Source organism: Xiphophorus maculatus, chromosome 11, assembly GCF_002775205.1.
Source record: "Xiphophorus maculatus strain JP 163 A chromosome 11, X_maculatus-5.0-male, whole genome shotgun sequence".
Taxonomy (NCBI): Eukaryota; Metazoa; Chordata; class Actinopteri; order Cyprinodontiformes; family Poeciliidae; genus Xiphophorus; species Xiphophorus maculatus.
The window spans coordinates 6,925,157-6,947,781 of record NC_036453.1 but is presented as its reverse complement, the minus strand read 5'-3'; the positions used below and the strand labels follow the sequence as shown (position 1 = coordinate 6,947,781).

Genomic DNA, 22,625 nt, shown 5'->3' with positions numbered 1-22,625 from the left:
GTTTTCTGTTGCAGAAATGCATGAACCCGGTGGGGTTGTTGTCTTTTAAGGTTCTTCTTACTGTCTGTAAATGTTTTACCTGAGGAACGATCTACCATATTTTCCTCACTAATACTGGATTACAAGGTGCACTGTTAATGAATGGTCTATTTTCAATCTTTTTTCATAAGCGCACCGAACTATAATGTGCATTAAGCAAAAGAAACCAGTCAGATAAGTCATCAGTCCAAGCACAGACCGTATTACTCTGTGACGCTCCTGACTACGGTAGCCGTAATGTAGTGTAACTAAAACATTTTGACTGAGCACCGTGAGCGTTGTTTACCACACAAAATCACATCAAGGTCAGCCAACATAATCAGAATTAATCAAATTAATTCACTAGAGGGCGCTGTTTTACTCCAGAACAATATATAAGGCGCACCGTCGCCTTTTGATAAAACTAGAGGATTTTAAGCGCGTCTTCTACTCCAGAAATACGGTAATTAACTTTTTCTGTTTTTGCCGCTTTCTGTAACTTCAGCCTTGGCAAGGATTCTCTTGCAAAGTAGATTTTAGTTTTAATCTCAATTGGATTTTTGTGGCGAAATAAAGGTTAAATAAAATAGAATAAAGCTCTGTGCATGATGTTTACTGCAGCCAGGTCAGTGATAACACCCAAAATGTTACCCAGAGGCAAGAGGATTATCCAGCTCTGGACAGGATGGGCATTACAACCTCTACTAGAATGATTACAACCGGAGACACCAGGGACACCAACTGTCCCCATTGCATGCATTGATCCGCCTAAAGCAGGTCATGATCGGGCCGCAGGACGTCAGAGGATGGGGTATCTGTTCCGAGTGTTTGCCCCAGGATGGGAGGGTAACATGAGAACAGCCATCAAAACTTGCAGTAAGCCAGTGGTTATGATTCAATGTTCACAAATAAACATTTACACAGATGCCAGGTTGAGAAACGAGACAATTATTCCAGCTCAAATGTATTTGTTTCTACAAATATATTAGGCCTGCCTGCAAACACAATTTATAAATAATGATGTGAAAATACAAAGTAAATCAATATAAACAATCTAATTATCAATATATATAGCAAAAAGGATGAAAACTTGGCTGAGTTTACCGGGCTTTTATGAAGCTCAACATTATTTATAAAAGTCCATTAAAACCAGAACATTTTCTGTACATGCAATCATAACTGCAGACAGACACACACATTGTTACAGTGGAAATATATCAAAGTAAACTTTATTTATATTGTTTTTTATGACAGCAAGAATAATAGGAGTAATACTATAAGAAAAGTAAAGACTTTTAAACTAAATGGATAATATAAACACTAACAATGAGGTAAAATAAAAATTCAGAAGCCAAAAAATAAAAGTCTCTAGATGAACAACTGGAGTCCACCGAACCAGAAGGATTGAAGGCAACTGAGCAAATATCTAAATAACAGAACGGGTAAATAAACCCATAGTAATCAGAAATAATATCAATGCAGAGAAATGATCATTACATTCCTGATGAGTAAGTCACACATAGTGCTGCTGCCACCTGCTGGAGGACGGCAACAATTCAACCCACAGATGTCACATGTGCAGCAGCCCTGACACACAGAAGAAGTTTGAATCTTTATTTTGTGATGCTGCTTTATCCCACCAGAGGTTCCTCTAAATCTGACAGGATATTGATGTTGTGACATGCAGCACGCAGCAGAGATTCACTGTGAAGCTTTTGCTCCAATATGCTGCTTTTTAAAAAAAAGAAAATAAATTTAAGAAGAAAGAAGAGTAAATCTAAACCAGGGAGGTCCAAAGTGCGGTCCGAGGGCCATTTGTGGTCAATGCAGATGTAAACTTTTATTTCAATTAGGATCAGAAAATTAGGATCTAGTTGATAGAATATATAAATAAAGAGTGACCTAAATCATGTTTTATTTGCTGAGAACAAACTACATTTTTTCAGTTTTCTTCAATCAATTTAGATTTTTAAGTGGTTGTTTTTTGCTTTTAAATTAATTTATTAGTAATAGGGGCCTAAAACATTCAGATCCTTTGACAAAAATGCAGTTTTGGACACACCTATTTAATAAACTTAAAATAAAGCAAAAGTAAGCCATATTCTGTTCTTGTTGCTAAAAACAAAACAAACAAAAAAAAAACACAAAAAAAATTCAAAAGATGGAAAAATTGTTTTGAAATTGCTGCGGTTTTTTTTCTGGCAAACCTGCATGACCATTTTTGTTTTAAATCTAACCTTTACACATCCTGTCTATATACGTCCTGCTGTTTCGCTTATTTCATTAAAATATTGTCTATTTAGTTTGTTAATTTAGCAGGTAAATAGAAAAAAATGTAACTGTTTTTAACGATGTCAAGTTGAATGAATATTTGTTCTTTCAACTTGACATTTTTAGCCACCATGCCAAAAAGTTTGGACACCACTGCACACTCATTTCCTATAAAAGAAATCTATTTTATTTGTCTAAATGAAATATTTCATGCTTTGTTTATTGTTGAGCGGGACAAAAATTCACACTCAAACTTTTTTGGTGCCGATTTTGACCCATGTCACTAAAAACTTGATCTAAACTTCTCAGTTAAAGGAATTGCTCCATGTTTGTAACACAATAGGCATTCCTTTTGCTGTGTTGGGAAAACAAATGTTCTCCTTTGAGGAATGACCCGGGTCCTGTTCACGGACCGTACAATGAGCCAGCCGCTCACACCCACAGTATGCCCGCCGTGTCCGTCAACAACAGAGACTTTCAACCTGCAAGAACAAACAGCTTGGCTGACATCCCGTCTTCATAACATTCAGATCAAATTGACCGCCAGGTTCCCAAGAGTCTGAGTCAACACCAAGTTGGGATACGGCGTAAAAGCCTTAAAAGGCAGCAACTAAGCTGCTTTAGTGTACTAAAGCAGCTGATTTTATCAACGTAGTACTAATGTAGGGTCATTAATGAACAATCAAAGTGACTTCCACGTTAGAAAAAAGGCTAAACTGAAGGACAACATAAAGGTTTCTACATAAGACAACAGAAGAGCTGCTATTTTCGTTTCTACCTGGAATGTGAGAACTGAAAGTATCTCATTTCGATTTCTGCAGCATACAGAGACAGTAAACAGAAATGAAAGCTCGTCTGCAGGTGGGTAACAAAAGAGGCCTGAGTGCTCACTAATGAGCCATAAATCTGAGCGAACTGGTGGGTGGAAGCAGCACTTAGAGCCGCAGCTGAAGTAAGCAAGTTAAAGGCATATAGACAGGAAGATTAGCTAAAGAAAACCAACAAAAACTAAACATGACAGACCAGAACAAAGACTAGAATGACTGATATTATTACTGAACTGTTGGCTTGGGAACAGGATCTGGTGTTACATGAACACAGAGTAATTAAAAAATATGATTTCTTTAACGTAAATAATTTAGTTTTTCAATGTTCACTGCAAAAAACACAAAATCGTACCAAGTATCTTGGTCTAGTTTGTAGCTCAAATATCATAGTACTCTTGAAATAAGAAAAGTAACCATCAGGAGCCTGTTTTCAGTAAATAATTCCTTAATATTAAAGAAAAAGTACCATTGTCTTATTATAAGTGAAATGATCTGGAACTAGAACTGGGTTGCTAGGTAACGGGCTGGGCTTACCTGGGGTTGCTAGGTAACTGAGCAGGTCTCTTTGTGAAACAATGGAACTTTTTCACCATTATTAGGGAAATATTGACTTAAATCAAACTCCAGTTTCTTGCTGAAAGGTTCCTTGTAAGGTAGTTTTGCTTTATTTCAAGTGTGCATGAATATTTACACTAGACAATAGATAAAATAAAATAAAATAGATAGATAAAAATAAAACCAATATTACTTGGTAATGTGTTTGCAGTGTTCCTCTTAAATGTTCCTTTATTTGCTTTAAAGTCTGTCTGTGCTGGATTCTGATGGGAAAAGGCACAAAACGCTTTGAGATAAACTATGACTAATCACAGCTCTGGGTACCACAGCTTCTTTAGGCATGAGTAACACATTCTGCAGAAACGTCGTAACATCGGACTGACAGCGAACTCAAACAAGTATTTGGCATTTCAGATGCTAATCCGACACCTACGTAATCCTAAAGCACTCAGAGAGGGAACCAGTTTATTGGTACTCGAACCAGAACCTGTGGTCAGAGTTGGATACTAACCAGTTGCATTTACTTGAGTAACTATTTTGGAAAAAATGTACTTTTAGGAGTATTTTTACTACACTGTTCTTTTTGCTTGTACTTGAGTCATTTTATTACGCAGTATTTCTTCTCTCACTTCAGTAAATTTCTGTATTTTTTACCCGCTGAATGAAAAATAAACATGTTTTATACAAACTTCACCAGACTCAGACACACACCTGCAGTTTCTGTTAAAAGTTTCAGAAATTTTTTATTGAAAGATTTGGAAAAATTATTCTGCCTGATTTTATTACTTATATGAATGATTGAACTTAATGCAATAACTTTAGGTCAAAAAAGGAGAGCATCTGTTATATGTTGGAGGACATTTCTTTTGTAAGGATAATTTTTCTTGGTGTTCAAAGTTTTAGGATGTTTGTTAGTTTTTCTTTCTTCACTATTGCTGGTTCAATAATTGAACTTCCAACTAAGTTTTACTAAAACTTCAAAGCACAGCAAGCTCTCACAATAACAATCATGAGGCCAAATGTTACATTAGTATTCCCAAAGCTCAAAGTTTAACAACAAATAGATTAGCTTTCATCCAATTACAGTCTAACTCTTGACATGATCGTTGTACAAACAAACCCACTGAGAATTTCTTGCTTCGTTGCTTTCCTGCGCTGTAAAACCTCATCGCTGTCAGCATCACTGTGAAGTTTCAAGAGGACTTGGAGCAATTAGGCTTCTCCTCTTTTCTACTGGAAAAACAGCCTTTTTGTTCCAAGCAGCAAATCCAATTCAGTAAGCATGCGCAGAAATCCTCAAAGGTTCGTTCAGAATTAAACAAACACGGATCTGGTGCAAATCACGTCAAGCATGAGCCGGCAGTAGTAGTTTCCCAAACAGAAACACCAAAAACAGATTGTGTAAAGAGAAAGTCCTGGAGATTTCCCACACTATAAAAACTTTGGAGCTGGGTTCATAAAAGACCCAGTGACGACAGTTGTGGCGCTGGCGGTGGTGAGGAGGAAGGAGAGCAAGTCAGGACAGAAAGGAGAAAAAAACTTCATGTACGTGACTGTCGAGCCACCAGCCAAGCAGGTAGAGCTCAAGGAATTTCTTACATAATAGTAGAAAAGAGGTTTGCATCAAAAAGGTTTGCATTTGGACAGCTGCACTGGCGTTTGTAGGTCTCATTAGAACAGCTCATGACTGCTGAACTTGCACACAAAGAGGGTGAGGAGCGAGCCTTGCTCAGAAAGCACAACACCAGCTGCCATGTTTTCACCAGCCAAACCAAATATCCACACACATGCGCACAAAAACGCCACCACACACAGAAATGGAAACTCTGACGCTATATGAAACCCAAGCTCCAGCTCTTTCTGCAGAAATGAATCCGGCACAAAGGGGGGTTCCTTTAAGTCTGCTGGTTTTATCTGATTTTTTTCCCGCCTCAGGTTGTTTTCGCTTTGCATGAAATATGGCAGCAGGGAATGTTGCTTAAAAGGGGCATCATGTAAACTCTACTTTTTTTTAGCTCCCCATCATTCTATAATATTATTCCCTCATCGCAAACATGGCAACCATTCACCTGTGCAAAACGGCTGGTTGGACTTAGCTCCGCCTTCGGGCCACAGCTCCTCCTCAGACCTGCAGTTTTGAAGTTTCTAGCACTCAGATCAGCTCTCCCCCACTCAGCTCCTTCAGACTAGCCAGCAGCAATTAGCAATCACCTGGTGGAGCTAATGAGCTCATTACAGGGGCCACTTCTAAGAGCAACACTGGTGAAAACGTTGCTAAAGGGTTAATAAAGGAACCAAGTTGTGAAGTTTCAGAAAGAGCAGGAGTTTTTAAAGAGACAGAAGCTCAATTTCAAGGCGTTAATTACAAAGTAAAATATATTTTCAGATATATCTGATATATAAAACACATTTATATTAACTGCAGTTATCACAGTTATTTGATTATGCTATAAAGCAGCACTATGCATCTGGAAAACACACAATGCTGCCCCTTTTGCCAATAAGTACAAAAAATAAAAAAATAAACGTCTTCTCCGTTTCTGCTGGATTTTGTGACGGCCGGGGCAGCAGCCAGAGATATTTGAGGTCTGTTCAAAGCAGCAGGTTGGACACAAAACACACAACACTGATCTGCTCTGCAGCCCACATGGGGAGGACTGGGAAGTTCAGACAAGAACACAAACAGAAAACATGAAGACGAATGTAAGCTAACTGCTGCAGCTCCGGATCTCCACTGTAGGCTAATTAAAGCATTTAGCTTACGCTGACAAGCAGCTCCGCTTCTGATCTATCATCAAGCTATTTAGACAAAAAAGAAATGATGTTGTGTTTTTGTTGATTTTTGCACTACAAAAACTTACTTTAATCTCACTAAAAACATTCTGGTCTGAGCAGGATAATTACAAAACAGCCCAGCACAAGAACATGTGGCCAGAATTCAAATGTACTTTGAAGGGTTTCAAGTGGGATTTAGCTTGACAGTGTGCTAGATTTTCCATTCAAATTTATTCAAACTTTACGCTGCCATGTCATGACACACCAAACACACAATCCTGCCGGTGAGTGGCTTCTGATGTGTACACACAAGCCCACAGAGAACGTCTGTAACTCGGTCAGTCACTAAGTGATTCGCCCACAGAGGGGAAACACTTTCTCTGACTTTCAACTTAAAATTTTCCCACACTTTGAAAATCAGACTCCCTCCCCTAAGAAACAGACAATGAAATAAAAACTGATTTTATTTCATAATGATCTTTTTAAAGGAAGTATTTGGTTTTAAAACAACCAATTAAAATGAATGAAACAGAATACTAAAATATGTTTCTATGCAGAGACTTTATTAATTATAGATCTTACAAGGGTGTCCAAACCTTTTGTAATATGGGGCAAAAAATATTATTTTTTAAAAAACTAGTTTTATTGGGAATTAAAAAAAAAAAAGATCTTAATATAAGTTTTGAGTTAGATTTTTATGTAAATAAAATGATATTTCTAAACTCAATTCAGTTTATTTATATAGCACCAATTCATAATAAAAGTCGACTCAAGGCCGTTTACATGAAAAGGAAAAATTATGGTCTAATGGTAAATACAAATACACAACCTCAATCTCATCGCTCTCAGTATTTTTTGTGCCTGTTTCCTTAACATACTGAAATATCTGCTCCCTTCAGGACGTCTGAACATTATGTTATTAATGTAATTTAAGTTTCTCTCGCTGTTATTAATAAGTTGCACAAAGTAGACGCACTGCAAGCCTAAAGAAATCACAAAAGTGTTGTGGAATGTGCAAGAAAAACTGCGAACAAACACAGTTCTGATTGTTTTGACTTCTTTCTTATCAGTTATTTTTAGAGACGAAACAAAAACAACTTTCTAAAGGTGATTTTTTACACGAAAACAAAACGGTGACATCCGGTCTGACTTCATTCCCAGAAAGAGAAATGGTTTTGGTATTTGTCTCTAAGACAGGAATGTTGTCCGTCCAAGTCGATGCGACATGCTGCTTGTTTTCACTCGATGCACATTCTCTACAATCAAACTGAAAGTCAATTCCACCTTCAAAAACATCAGCAAATCTCTGAGAGGAGTTCATGTGACAGGCAAGAGAAAAAACTAAAAGACTAAAAAATACACTAAAATGGGGTAAGAACTTGAAAATATGTTGGCATTAAATCGATTAAAATGAGCATCAGGACTGTTGCTCCTCTTTAATATTATTGAAAAGTCGACATTTTGAGAAACACTGCAAACATTAGACACCCAATACAAAGTAGTTTTAGGTCTAAGTCTCAATAAAATAAGTCTGAGTCTAAGCACCACAAATCTGGAAAAAACTTCTAGAAAACTGCAAAACAGCTGAAACACTGACTCCCTTTAAATCCAGACCAAAAACCCACCTGTTCAGTTTCTTTTGAAGGATCATCAATGAAACATTAATCAACAATCTGATGTGTAACGGTGACATTTGACAAAATGACACTTCAGTTGTTGACTGTTGTGTGACTTTGTATTTTTATGTTTTTATGATGTAAATCACTTTGAAAGGCCTTTTTGCTGAAATTGCTAAACTTTGATTTATTGATTTATGAAAATGGTCTCAAAACTACAATGTGAAAATTATTATCATGACAGGTATAGGGATGCACCGATACAATAATTTGGGTCGATATTGATATCCGATATTAATATCGCTGTGATGGCCAACAACAGATATTTACCAATGTTAATTATATTTTGACACTTTTGAAAAAAAACAAAACAACCAGAAACAGATAAAAATAAATATCTGTTGTTCATATCGACCCAGTTTCATTTATCGATACTTTAGAAGTGACCAATATCGGCCGATAACGATGTCGATATATCGTGCATCCCTAGTGACAGGTCTAGTCAAAGCTTAAAACTGTAGTGATGAACTGTTTTCCTGCATTCAATCTGAATTTGTCTTCATTTAAAAATCTACAAATATAATAATAATCAATCAAATAAACTTGATTGACTGATAAGTTAGTTTGCACTACCTTCCACTTTTGTCTGTTTTCTTTTCTAAGCTGAAGGATTTTTTTAAATGCAATTTCAGTTACTGAGATTTCATAATCCATTTTAATTATTGTTGTTTGAGTTGTTTATTTTGGATATTTCAAAGGCTTTAAAGCTCCTATTTTAAATGTTTTTTTAGAAACTGAGTGGGTATGACTGCATTAATAACCCATTAATATTATTGAAAATGGTCTCAAAATTACAATATTATATTTATTACAATAATTTCTTTGACAGTTCATCGCTACAGACCTGTAGTTGTTGTAATCCCAAAAATCAAAGCCCTGTCATAGAAAGTTAATTGCCCATAAATGAAGAGTCGTTGTGAGATCAGAGCTGTTAGATGAGAGCAGAGGTGGTCAGCGGCGTGCGGTTTGGGTTCTGTTGTGGACAGTGACTCAGTGTTTCCACAACGGGATCTGCTGAACAAGAGGCCTCCCACAACACCGCTTCTGTCAGCGCTTCAGACCGAACCGTGCTGAATGGGAACAGCTGGCATCCAGTCAGAGTCAAACGGACGTAACGAGAGAGTCGATGCTCTCTGAGGCAGATGGGCGGGAAATAATCTTCCTGTCCTCAGAAAACGGGTAGCTCTCCAAATTATTCATGTTTGATCAATTATTTGTGTTTTTTTTTTTTTTTAATTGAAGACAAATTCGGATCAGAGTTCTTACACTGTGGACGAGAGTAAAAACAATTCAAAGTTACAAACATCCGTAATAATAGTAAGTGAGCTGAAGGAAACCACACTGTGGCCTTTCCAGGCCCATAAAGCTGAAGAGATGTGCAGCAGATGTGCAGCAGATGTGCAGCAGGTGTGCAGCAGATGTGCAGCAGGTGTGCAGCAGGTGTGCAGCAGGTGTGTGCCGGAGGTAGAAGGCTTTTCTTTTTAAAAGCCTTCTACCAAAAATGTTCGCCAACAACTACAAGACTGTTTCCAAAAAGTCCATGAAGAAGATTAAAGGCAGCAGGAAAAAAGAAGAACTTTGAATCCAGACTGAATCACCTTCAGTTTAAGTTAACATTTACTCGATCCATTTCTTCTTTAACAAACACAAAAGACAGAGCAAGTCAGCGTCAGGCCACTGACACGACTGGCAGATATTCAGATTTTTCTGATATTTCAGTCTTCCAGAAGTAAACAAGCTGACTTCCAGGGAGCTCATTTTTACCGGTTCTGATCCTCTGTGAATCGGTGCTGCCTGCCTACCGAAAGGAATGTTCTTGTTGTTGACTACGGTCTAGTTTCAGAGGGATTTACTGGAAAGAAAAGCTCAAACCAATATGTGGCCCGTGCTCCACTGAAAGCACCACACACAGAGAGCCAGATTTATTTCATTGGCAAGAAAATCAAAAGGCGAAAAACAATAACAAAAAAACCAAATCTGTAAGTGAAAAGGAAGCACTGCCTCATGTAAACCGCCTCTTCCATTTGCTTTGGATATGATGAAGCTTCCAAATAAGAGCGAGAAAATCTTAGTGAATACATTGGTTTAAATACCTGATTTCTTTTGTCACGTTAAAACAAAAATACTACAATTACTGCTGAATACCAAGTTACAGAAAGTGTATCATGGACCAGCAGACAAAAGCAGCATGTTCTGTAAATAAACAATATCTGAGATTTCTGAGCCCGATTGTGTTGAAAGTCTTTTTGAAAAGCAAGGGGACTGGAGCAATAAAGATCACTTTATTAGGTCTTTAAAAATGTAGGTCATGTGGTTTTCTTATCAGGAAAATATATCCAAAATATTCAATATATGAGCTGCTAACAGTTTAGAGATATCAGATTTGTTTTCAAACTCTGTCATAAAGACAGAAAAACAAGATCTAGACACTATCCAAACAAAATCTCTGCAACATATTCAAACACAAACACTTAGCTGGAAGGATCTGCTGTTTCCCTTTCCTGACACACATTCCAGACACGTTATGCAAACAAGCTCATAAAACTGTCAGGATAGGAACACGGCAGCGACAGGTTCATACACACAACTTCCTACACTGCTCTTTCAAAAAAATAAAAAAAGCACCAAATCTAACCAAACCACTCCCTCAAAGCAGAACCAGGAGCTAAGAGAAAGTGGATCAAAAGATTTGATAGTGAAGTCATTCATAAGTTTAACTCCTCAAACAACTTCCTGGTTTTTTTTTGCTCAGTGAAAACTATCTGTGTCCAAAATATGAAAACATTTTAAATGCTGAATCTCTGGGAGTTGATACAGCAACTTCAATTTTATCTGCTTTTGTTGATTTGTCTGCATTTTCACACTAACTGCTTGAAAATGTTCATCCCTTGTAAGAAACGCTTTAGCCAGGTGCAGCTGGCTAATGAGGCTCCAGAGCCATTTGTGGCCCTTGGACTGAACTACAAATTTGGCTTGCAGATGCAAATGGAGACTTTTAATTTGTAATCAGGGTAAAATTATTACCAGCATAATTTTCCAACAAAGGAAAATGTAAAGTACAACACAAAGTGTTTGTGTTTTTATTACCGAGTTTTAACAAAAGGTAAAGCCAATTTTACACAGAGACTTTTACTTTGTTGTACCCAAAGCATCTTTTATTCTTATTGAAATTTGGCTAAAAACTGCAAGCATTTTGAAAAAAATTTACCCAAATCCTGTTCTTATTTCTGAAAATAAATTTCTTCAGTCAAGCCAAAAAACAACTGAAAACTAGATGCCTTTCTTTCAACAGAGCAAACAAGGTGGATTAGAGCCTTTGCAGAAACAAAGGGATTGTTTGGCACAAACTTATTGACACCAGTTAGTTTGCAATAAAAATAATCCAATCATTTCTCTGCAGCCTTCATCCTCATTCCTGTTGAAGCAAACAGGTCAGAGCTAATGTCATCTGCCTGTTCTCACCTGCTGCCATGGCAGGAATGCAGTTCCCACCTCATAATAAAACACACACACACACACACACACACAGCAGGATACTACACCAGCTGCAGATTCATGCACAAGGCAAACATGCGTGCAGACTGGGAAGCCTGGCCGGTCGCTGTACCCACAGGAAAAGTTCATGTGTTTACCTTCAACAATGCCCAGCGGAAACAAAGCTCAGCTGCTGTTAATGAGGGACTAAACAGGTTTCAATAGGCGGTCTGAACGTCACCTTGTAATTATATTCATGACGTTGCAGAAATATGAATCTGAACATCTTGCAAAAGCAGACATTGATCTTTTTCACATTACAACCGTCTGTTTCAGTGGGATTTTACGTGATGGACCATTATAAAGTAGATATTTGTGATGAGAGAAGGAAAATTAAACCTGTTTAAGAAAAAAAATCTGAATTGACCATTTCAGTAATATAATCCCTTTGAGGTGCTTAGGATGTTATTTCTATTCACTGGTGCAGATTTCTACACATTACTACACATAAAATTGACTGCAATAATAGGGAGAAAATGGCGTACAGATCTATGAAACGCTCAACTCTCATTTTGCAGAAATGACCAAGAACAAACTCCCCAAGCCTCCCCAGTCCTTCAGCCTCTCCAGCCCCGTTCCTCGAGTCAGGAAGGATCTTTATTGGATCACACAGTGAAGCTTTCAGAGTGCCGGGTCAGGAGAAGGCTACGTTTACTCCCTGAGTCAAACACAAACACACTACCTTCCACAGGCTTTCCCTCTTACACACAGACTTTATTGTTCCCATTAATTTCAGACTCTGATGTTTTTTGCTCCCAGTTTTCTGCACGTTTTTCTTTGTTGACGTTTTTTCTGGTGTATCTGTGAATGCTTTCAGCGTGGGTGCGTTCAGTCGCGCTACATTTACATCATGCTTTAGAGAATAAGCCTCAACCTGATGATGTTTGTAGCTATCTGCTGCTTTGGCTCGGAGACAGAGAAATGTGCTGGCACAAGGTGCAGATGTGCTTCTTATTCACATCTGCAGCGCATGTTGGCAGCAACTGTACACAAGAACTGAAATTAAAAACACGCATACTGTGTGTATGAAAATAATCAAACGCAGAACCAGATGCTTGTCTGGCTGCTGCTCCCCTTAAAATGACTCATTTTTCTGACTCCACTGTAAAGTATATTGAGCAACGATGAACTAATCTGTCGAACAATTTCCTCTGATTGATGGCCAACAGGTTGAGGGTTAGAAAATATGCTTTAATGCGTAAATAAACTAGTAATCATTTCACTTTTTGATGTATTCATGAATGCTTTCTTTTATGATCAATGTTTGATGGATCTGAATTACACCCAAGTTGACAAATGAGTTAGGAAGTGTTTAAAACCGTTTATAGTTTTGAACAACTGATTTTTCTTTAACCAACAGACTTTGAAGAAAACTGGAAATCAGTTTCTGTCCAGACTAATCCGACTTTTGTTGACCCTAACCCACAGAAGGTGAAGGAAGGACATTATGCCTTGTCTGGTTAATTATTTGCTAATTTTTTAACAACTGCTGTCACGCATGCTGCTCAAGTCAAGGTTTTGATTTTATGATACCAAGTTCAGATCCTACCTCATAAATAACTGACTATCACCTTGAACCATAAACCAGTCCACAAAGAAGCCAAATATGTGACGTTAAATCATCAAAGCATAATTACTTTTCAAACTAGCATGGGCCACACAGAAAAACGGAGAGTTCACCGGTGGATGGGAAAGTTTGCTACATCAGAACTTATTATGCGTTTCCTTCTGACATTTTGCACATAAAATGTTTTTCTAAAAAGTCAAAAACCACCACAAGAAACTCTTAAACCTTTTTTTTTTTTTTTTTTTTTTGCAAAATTGAGGAAATTCTTTCAAATTTTGCAGTTTCCATCAACCTTATGGATAAAAAAACATTGACAGAAAAACTGAGTATTAACCTGTGTTTTTATGACCTTCAACTAATTGGATTATTTGTGTGGGTAAGTGGGCGTATGCATAATATTGTGATTTTACTGCAACACAAATTCATCAGGAAATATGACGTCGTACTATAACTACACTTCCAGGGTCAGGTTACATATTACCACAAGCATCTGTAAAAACACACCGTCGTGTTTTCAACCTTCAAGTTTTCAAGCACGTCATCTGTGTTGCTCTGAATCAGCTCTGGAAAAGTGGCAACTTTTTGCCGACTCAATTTTCCGTGCTGCAACCATTGGTTTCAGGGGTGGAAAGATTTTTACGACAGCCTGCTTCATTATGAAACCATTTATCTTTTACCTCACAAGCTTTTTTCAGCTTCTGATCGGGTTTTGTGCACCAATAGTTACACGTCTCTCTTGCAGGTTTTGTATGATGAATCATTTCTATTTTGTGTCTTTGGACTTTTTCAACACCTTTGCAGAGATGAAGCTGATTACTTCCCCCACAACATGAACCATGTTAGACGTTTTGTCTGTTCCCAGCAGTATCATGAGGTTAACAGTGTGCCACAGTGACAGGATGTGTCACCAGTTCAGTTTCACATCAACATATGTTGAAACCACTGGGGCTCCAACCAGGTGACAAACTAAAAACAAACCTTTTACTTTCATATAAAACATCCTCCATTTGTTGCTCCTCAAAACCTTAAGATTGTCTTTATTTTTATGAAAAGCCACTTTTAGGTACTTGACTTGCCGTAATTCGTCTGTATCGTCACTTGAACCAACAGCTGTTGGGGATACCACAATGGGTTACCTTCACATTGCCAATAATAACGCCGTCACATGGGAAACTAGCTTACATCTCTCAAACCGTCAACCACAACGCCCTCACATGCTGCGAGTGAGCAGCAATCATGCAGCAACAATCACAAACTTAATTTCATGAATGTCAGAAAACAGGACAAAGGTCAACGATGTGACGGCTGAAGTTTCAAACTGTCTTGTTCTTGTCCTCTTCTTGTCAGAGACTGTTCAGTACAGGGGGCTCTTGGGTTTGTGTTGATATTTAAAAACCGTGGGAGCTGATTTATAGAATGATTATTTTTGTATTCAATCGATCCTTTTTGATCTGGGTTGGAATTTTTGCTTTTATTTGCGGTGATAAAACATTTAGTAGTGGGTTTTCGTCTCTTTCTGTCCTCAAGAAATTTAGAGATATGGACATTTCACATTTACAGATCCGTTATCTGCCTCAAAGTTAAATTAAATTATTTTGTATTATTTAGCGCACAGTGTTCCAGCCGGGTGATTGATTATGTTGCACAACGCTCTCACTTCCACCTCCGAGTTGAACTGTAACCTAAAACAAGTTTAGGAGAGCAGCCTGGGGGGCTGTGTCTGGTGTTTCTGGTCTATTAACTGGTTTTGTCTTGACTGTGCTTGAACATGCATGTTTGGTTACATTTTAAAAAGAAGACTTTCCTTTTTTAAAATCAAGGATACATTTCTATTAAAGCCTACTTATTGGCAGCTTTAGGTAAGTACTGGAAATGCACCACTTCTAATGGACAAACAACTTCCTGGTAGAGAGATTCTCGTATTAGTTAGTAGTAACAGCTTTCCGCATACATCCAGGTTTACCATTACAAACACTGACAGGTTTAGCTCTTCTGCTAAACGAGCAGCAGTGACGTTTACCACAAAGTCAACAAAAACAAGCCACTGCAGCCACCACAGTTTTAAGGAAATTAGCTGGAAAGCGTGCGTGACTAATACAACTACAAACGAAGTTACCAGTTCCATAATTGCTAGTGGGAGGCACTTTTCTCCCACTGGCTTTTTTTATTCAAATACCTACAGTTGCTCTCGTAAATCACAGCAGAGGTACAGCAGCTACGCTGAACAAAAAATGCCTTGAGCCACATTAAATCCAGTTAGGCATAAATCAAAGTAAAATGTAAAGAAAGCAGACAACATAATGAGCTGTACATAAAATGCAATCCTCTATGTCTGCATAATTCAGTTGGAAACGCAAATGAAACAGGATTTTAGTGCCTTTTAGAGCCGCTTCCTCTGACTCAGGAAGCTTCCAGTCAACAACTGGAAGAAATGTCTCAGACCAGAAATTCAGCTCAACCAAAGGAAAAGTGTCTTACTGCTGTTTTAACACAGGAACAAAATTGGCACACTTGGGTTAGTGTTACAAAAATTATATTAAACTTGAAAAAACTAATCACTGCTCTGCTAAGTTTTCAGGTTTTTACAAAGTGTTGGTGAGAAATTGCGTCAACAACATGAACAAATATTGTTTTCCAAATATGCAAAATTGAAAATGCTATAATGTTTTTTGTATGTACCTAACTGGAGGAAAAAATTCCCTTCAGATTTAATTTAAACAGTGAAATGAACTTCAACTTCATTTTTATTTAATAACTTCCTATTTATGGATTAAATAAAGATAAAAACGATGCTGGAAGAATAACCAGGTATTAAAATAAAGTGTTTCTTCACTAATAATGCTCTGGTTTTGCCATTTAACAAACATATGTTTAATTATCTAATCATGTTACTGCAGTTTAATATTTCAACTGAAAATGTACAGTATATGTTTCTGAAGTATTTAAATTAAAGTCACTTAAAAATATGATAATAAAAACTCTGGAGACTTTTTGTGTCTATATTTTGGAAGATCTAAATTTGAGACATGAATTTTAAAAAAATAGCAATTGAAGTTGAGACTTATGAATATTTAAAAAGAAGTTCTGTCTGAGTTTATCTGTTATAATATAAATAGTTTTAAATTATGTAAACTACAGTGTTGTTACGGTTAATCATTTTTACAAGTTGGTAACAAGAAAAACAGACAAACCAGACAATTAATGTGACCAACTAAAAGTTAAGTTGTTTAATATTAGCCGAAGCAGCTTAGAGAAATTAAATCATTTGAACTAGTGGGTTACAGCAGCAATAATAGAAGCCACTTTTATCACATTATTAGGTTTGTGTGATATAAACTGATATAGCTATAAACTATAATCTACGTATAAATTGAAATATTTTGGCTAGCTGTACAGGTTATTCCTTTAAAATCACAGTGATACTCAAATAGGCCTGTCACAATAAAGTAATATATAAATTAATCACGTGATAAATTAAAACGAGCTCAATAATGTCCATTTGAATCATTTATTTATTTATGTTTTCTCTTTCTACCAAAAACTGCTCATCAGTTTGGTGTTTCTGCCTCAACTAGCTCTACATTTTGTTTACAGAGACTCATAATTCTGTTTATTTTCTGTTGTTTTGTTTATTTATTTAGGATATTAAAATGTCTCCCAGTTCCAGTGTTAAATGTTCATTAGAATTTAAATCTTACTGATATTTGAGAACGTGTTCTTTCTTTGTTATTATCATTACAGTACTTGAAAATGGTTTCAAAGCAACAATATTAGTTTATCACAATAACTTTTGGAATAATTTATCATCCAGCAAAATTTTAAAACACTTATTAAGAGTTGTTGGTTTTTACTGTAAATTAGAGTCGCTCCATTGAGTTTTTTAATGGCCTGTTAGTATTTTCTTTGCCTCTCTGCATAGAGGTGTAGACAAACAAACTTCGCCCTCTAGCATTGAGCATCACGTTATTTGCTGATAAGCCAGCGGTTTTGCAGATAATTACACTGGTCCGCTTCTTCTTCTGCTCTCGTCCTGGTGGCTCCGAAAGCAGCAAGTCGCCACTTCAGAGTCTCTCTCTCTCCTTCACTCGCACTTTCCCTGGAGAGCCTGCGGCTTCAAGAGGGCTGGAATTCCCATAAAGTCCAATCTCAGCTGGGCGCAGCCAAAACCGCCGTAAATCACCCCGGCAAGATTTGTCGTCCGTTACCACCACGCCGTCTGAACGGCAACGGGGAAGGTGGGCAGGGAGCGAAGGGCCGGACGAGACGGGGAAAAGTTGACGAAGCACTAAATGTGGGCAGAACAAGGTTTCCCGCCCAGCTCAACATCTGCGAGGGAGACAGACTCACCTTCCTGCAGCACAAAGTTTCCAAAAGAGCCACATGACACAGAACCAACCGCTTTGAGTTGGGTCCAATTGGAAGCAAAGACGTGACTAATATTATTTTAATTGCTCTTCATTTTCATTAAGTTATACCTATTATACCAGTTTTCTTTACAATTTTTTCCCAAAGAAATACAACTAGTAATCTCACGATAAATTCTGCTGGACGAGGTTATTGCTACAAATGATTATATTGATGATTTCAGACCATTTTCAGGTAATATAATGGCAACTGCACAATAATGAAAGAGCACATAATCAAAGATCAATAAAATTTTAACTCTGGAAAACTGGAAGACATTCAAAATATTCCAAATAAATAAACAAAACAAAAAATAAAATAAATTATGGAATCTCTGCAAAGAAAATTGTCCTTAAGAAGAAATGGCTGGTTGAAATGAAAACAGCAGACTGGAGGCTTTTATCATCCAATTTTTGGTAGAAAAACAATAAATCATGCAAATGGAAATGATTGATATCATTTTAGTTTGTCATGCTATTAATTGATTTATTGCTTATTGCAAAAGGCCTAAATACAACATATAAAAATTAGAATATCTCTAACTTTTTTCTGATTTTGATCTAACTAATGCATGCATCAAAATTCATGCAGTTAGTAAGTTTATCAACTGAAATTTATGGGGATACCCATTTCCAGTGCATTCAATGAATCTTAACAAAAAGTAGGTTTATATTCTAGAATTTTTTTTACCTATTTCTATCTCTGCTCAGTGTACTGATGTACATCTAAAATATTCAAGAATGAAATGTTAGACATGCCATTTGCAAAACAGCCAATCCAGGAGCACCATTTGTTTTCATTGGCACCGATTGGCTGAATATCCCAGGAAGTAAATATTAGCTATCAATGAATATTAAGGTATATTTGGTGTTTGAACTATTAAATTGTGCATTGTTTAAACATTTCATAAAGAAGTCAATCATTTTCCTCCCAGCCATTCTAGAGTCTGGATCTGAACTGAATCATTTTCCTGATGGAGGAAAGACGACGACCATCTGGTTGAGTTTTCCAACAATCAACTTTATGTGTCACTGCAGGAAACACTGGGAAACACAGATTCAAATGCAGCAAAGAAACCCAAAAATAAACCCGACCCTCTTTCATGTTTCATATTTTCTGTCAGCTTCAACTTTCTTCCTGCCAACCTAAAGCTGATGTAGCTCTACGTTTATCCCATCAATCTCAAGTATCTTCTGCCAAATAAAATGTAAGGCTTGTCAGCATGAATGTTGGTCCAGTCCAGTTTGGCTTCCTGTGTTGTTTTCCACCAGTTCAGATTGACCTCCAGCAGAACCAAAGTAAGAATATTTATGAGTGCATAAACATTTTTAGAGTTTGCTTCGAGAGAATATAGTTAATGGTAACACACCTTAGTCTTTCTATTAGAGGAAAAATACATTTTAAAGTAAATGTACGCAGATTGTTTCCAGATTACAGTTACTCATCAGCTGCCAATTATAACAAAACTACTGAAGAGAATTTTTTATAAATCTGAGTAAAATTTAAAACAACATTTCTAACTCTGAGGTTTGTCAAGTCAATATAATACATGTAGAAACTAAAAAAAGTATTTTTTTTAGCTTCTACTTCAAGCTCTTTACAAATGTCCTCTTTTGGTGCAACTGCACAGCGGTTTGGTACGTCAGCTCACAAACAAAAACACAGGAGAAAATTCTAGACTTTTCCAGGAAAACAGGTCAAGCAAATCATTAATATTGTATTATAAAATAAACTTAGAGTGCATTTTGTACTATGATGCCTTCACTTCCCTCTGTGATCAATACTTTCTTGGATACAGTAAGACTTCATCCAACATTTTTTTAAAGCGGCCACACACATTGCTTTCCCTGTGGTCATCTGCCCAATCAGTAATGCACACAGAGATACAGTAATAGTAATGTGTTACACAGACATTATGCAGACCTAAGCTAATGATTAATTTTCTTTTTTTTTGCGAGAGCTTGAACCAAACAAACACCAAGAAATCCACTAGTAGAGGATTTCCAGTTTTACTGGTGCAAAGTGGTGATCAGTCAATCTTTATCTGATCAATAAATCCACCAAACTGAGTGAAATCTGGCCGTTCCGATAACAACACTCCTCGGTGTGGAAGCTGTTACTGAGTGAAGTTCAAAAATGGCTGTTTTAGGAATAAATGATTTTGTTACAAAAGATCTGGATATTTTGGCTAAATGTCACCAATAGTGGCTTTTTATCATTCGCCGTATCGACCACAGACTATAACTGAGGCTGAGTCAGCAGCACATTGAACACAATGTTTTTGACCAATTTTGAGAAAACAATTGCAGTAAAATCAGAACAAATGTGGGGATTTGTTGATTCTGTGTGAATTTTGAGGATTTGTGAAAAACTGGAGGAACTTATTGATGTAATTTAGAGTCTAGAGGGCCACATAAAAAGCTACGGCGGACCAGATTTGGCCCCCGGGCCTTGAGTTTGACGTTTGGTGCTAAAGGAGCCTTTCTCTGACCCGTAAACCCACAATCAAACATCAGACAAGGACAGCTTTTCAGAAACGGTTTTCCCTTTGAACGTTTTTTTTCTGATAGTCAAATGAAAAAGTGCGCGCCCAAAACGGCTGCCAGCAGTTGAACATGGATGGGAGTACAGCGGGAGCTATTTCTGGGGCAGGGAGCGTAACCAAAGAACTGACAGGCCAGCTGTGTTTCCCCAGGTTCATGAAAGGGAGGAGGAGGAGGACGAAGAAGCGGATGGGAACGAAGAAATGAGCACATTTTTACTGGCGTCACCCTTGCTTAGGGTTTACACAAACTACATCCTGAGGGTAATGCAACAGCCTGAGAGGAGAAGCTGTGACGTTAGGTTGGGTTTCAACAAGGCAGACGTGTAATAAAGACGGATTTTCCCAAACAGAACCAAATCCTCTAAAATAGTTCCTGAACAAAAGTCAGTTCTGCTAATTTAAACGTGGAATATGTCCTTCATCTGTATAAATACCACAATAAGCAATATTTTTCTCTGGACTATAAAATGCCCCAAAGGTTATAATTTTGATAAACGATAATGTTGTTGTTTTACAACCATTTTTAAGTCGTTTAATGGTAATGGCATACATTCTAACAAACATTTAACATTAGAATTGGAAGACATTTTAAATATCCAAAGCAAATAAACAGAAACACCAAATAAAATGAATTATGAAGTCTCTGTAAACAAAACTGTCCTTTTGTTTTCAAAGATTTGTTTAATCATCCAGTTTTTGGTAGAAAAAGAGAAAAGACAAAAACGATAAATCATGCAAATGTAAATTATTGAGTTTTTTTAATTTATCATGCAATTAATTGATTTATTGGTCTCAACTAGACCATGTTTTTGAAGAAAAAATGTTGTTTACAAAACTATAATTCTTTTTTGTTGTTGTTTTGTTTATTTTACATATTTAAAATGTCTTCCAGTCCCAGTGTTAAATGTCAAGTAGAATTTAAACATTATTGATCTTTGAGAATGTGTTCTTGCATCATTGTGCCATTGCCATTATATTACCTGAAATGGTATCAAAACAACAAAATTATCATTTATTACAATAACTTCTGAGACAATTTATCATTTCATTTTTGAAAATAATCTATAGAAGGGACTAAACATATTTTAATTGAGCCCACATATCTGTGTTTAAAAAGTTTTTAGTGTTACGATGAAATATCCTAAAATTAAATACCAAGTTTTTATTCGATACAAGTGGAAAATAATCATGATTAACTAAAAAAAAAAGACCTGAAAAAGTTAAATTATGTATTTTGCTTATCATACTGAGTTACTGAAATAAGTGCCAATAATTTTCTGGCAACATAAATAACATTAACTTTATTAATTAACATGAACTTTTTTTAAAAGATACAATTTCAAAGATAATTGTTTTACAGAAAATTAATTTAGATCGGCCCTTCTTATTCTCTGGTCACATGCCTTTTTCTTTTTGGTATTCCTGCACTGAATCTAAACTGTATACAACTGAAAATGTGTCAGAAAACAGTTTACACACACAGTTTCCATGCCTTTCTGTTTTACAGACTCGTGGTTCTGCAGAGTGCACCGTGTGCAGTCCCCTCACCTATTAGCATGTGATTCTGCTGATAACTTCTAATTTAACGGGTAATTTAAGCCACAAGAAACTCGTTATTGACTCAGTTCAGTGAAACTCCAATGAAAGCAGAAATTAGGAAGGGTTCCCCCTCTAAAGTGGGGCTAATATATATTATTTTAACTAACTTTAGCAAGGAACTGCTAATTTTTCCCAAAAAAGAAGATAGGATGGTTTTATTTACCTCTGCCGTCCGGAAGAGGGGCGGCTTCTTTAAAGCCAGCTTAAAAGAAGTTTCCATGGCTCCGGTCATTTTCATAACTTCGGTTCAAACCCTCCTCAGGTTTTGTCTTATTTCTTTACTCCTTTATGATATCACTTCTTGCCTCCTGGCTGCTCCTTAGCCGAACCGAACAAAAATAAATCACATCCTCATGGATATCGTGGTCGTCCAGCCGAGCGTGGATGGAGTTTAATCCAAACGAACCGACCGGGAACTCCTTCTTCTCCTGGAGAGAAGGGAAAAAACTTCACTTTCAGCTAACTCGCTGTCCCCACGCGTACGAAAACTAGTAAACGCCATTAAAGTGTGACAGGAACTAACGTGTGTGTGACCTGTTCGCTTGTCTTCGGCACATTTTGGGTGAAAAAGTAAACTCCACTTCGGCGGCCAGCGTCAGTCATAAAATCAGGAGTTCGGATTTTTTTTTTTTTTTTTTTTTTTGATCCCTCCTCCAGCAGAGAGTTGACGACATCTGTTAGTGGTGCTGCGTTCACGGCAGTTGGAAAATAAACACCCCGGTGTTGGTAGAACATTCAGAGCCCGATTTAACTTTCGTCTTATAAAATGTTGGATCTTATAAAATCCTACAGTTAAATGCCACACTTCATAGCTGATTTTATTGCCATTATGTATTTGTTAGTGGAAATAAATA

General features: G+C 36.9%; 1 protein-coding gene across 5 annotated transcripts in view; it reads right to left on the bottom strand.

The window, feature by feature from the left end:
• The window catches only part of rapgef6 (Rap guanine nucleotide exchange factor 6), a 131,534-nt gene extending 109,148 nt beyond the window's left edge, over positions 1-22,386 (bottom strand). For 4 of the 5 annotated variants that reach the window (XM_023342276.1, XM_023342278.1, XM_023342277.1 and 1 more), the window contains exon 1: positions 21,935-22,386. In XM_023342276.1, coding sequence (XP_023198044.1) covers positions 21,935-22,009 — 75 coding nt within the window. In that variant the 5' untranslated portion in view covers positions 22,010-22,386. The remainder of the gene's footprint in view (positions 1-21,934) is intronic. The other variant, XM_023342270.1, reaches the window with a different exon arrangement.
• Positions 22,387-22,625: the final 239 nt, after the last annotated feature.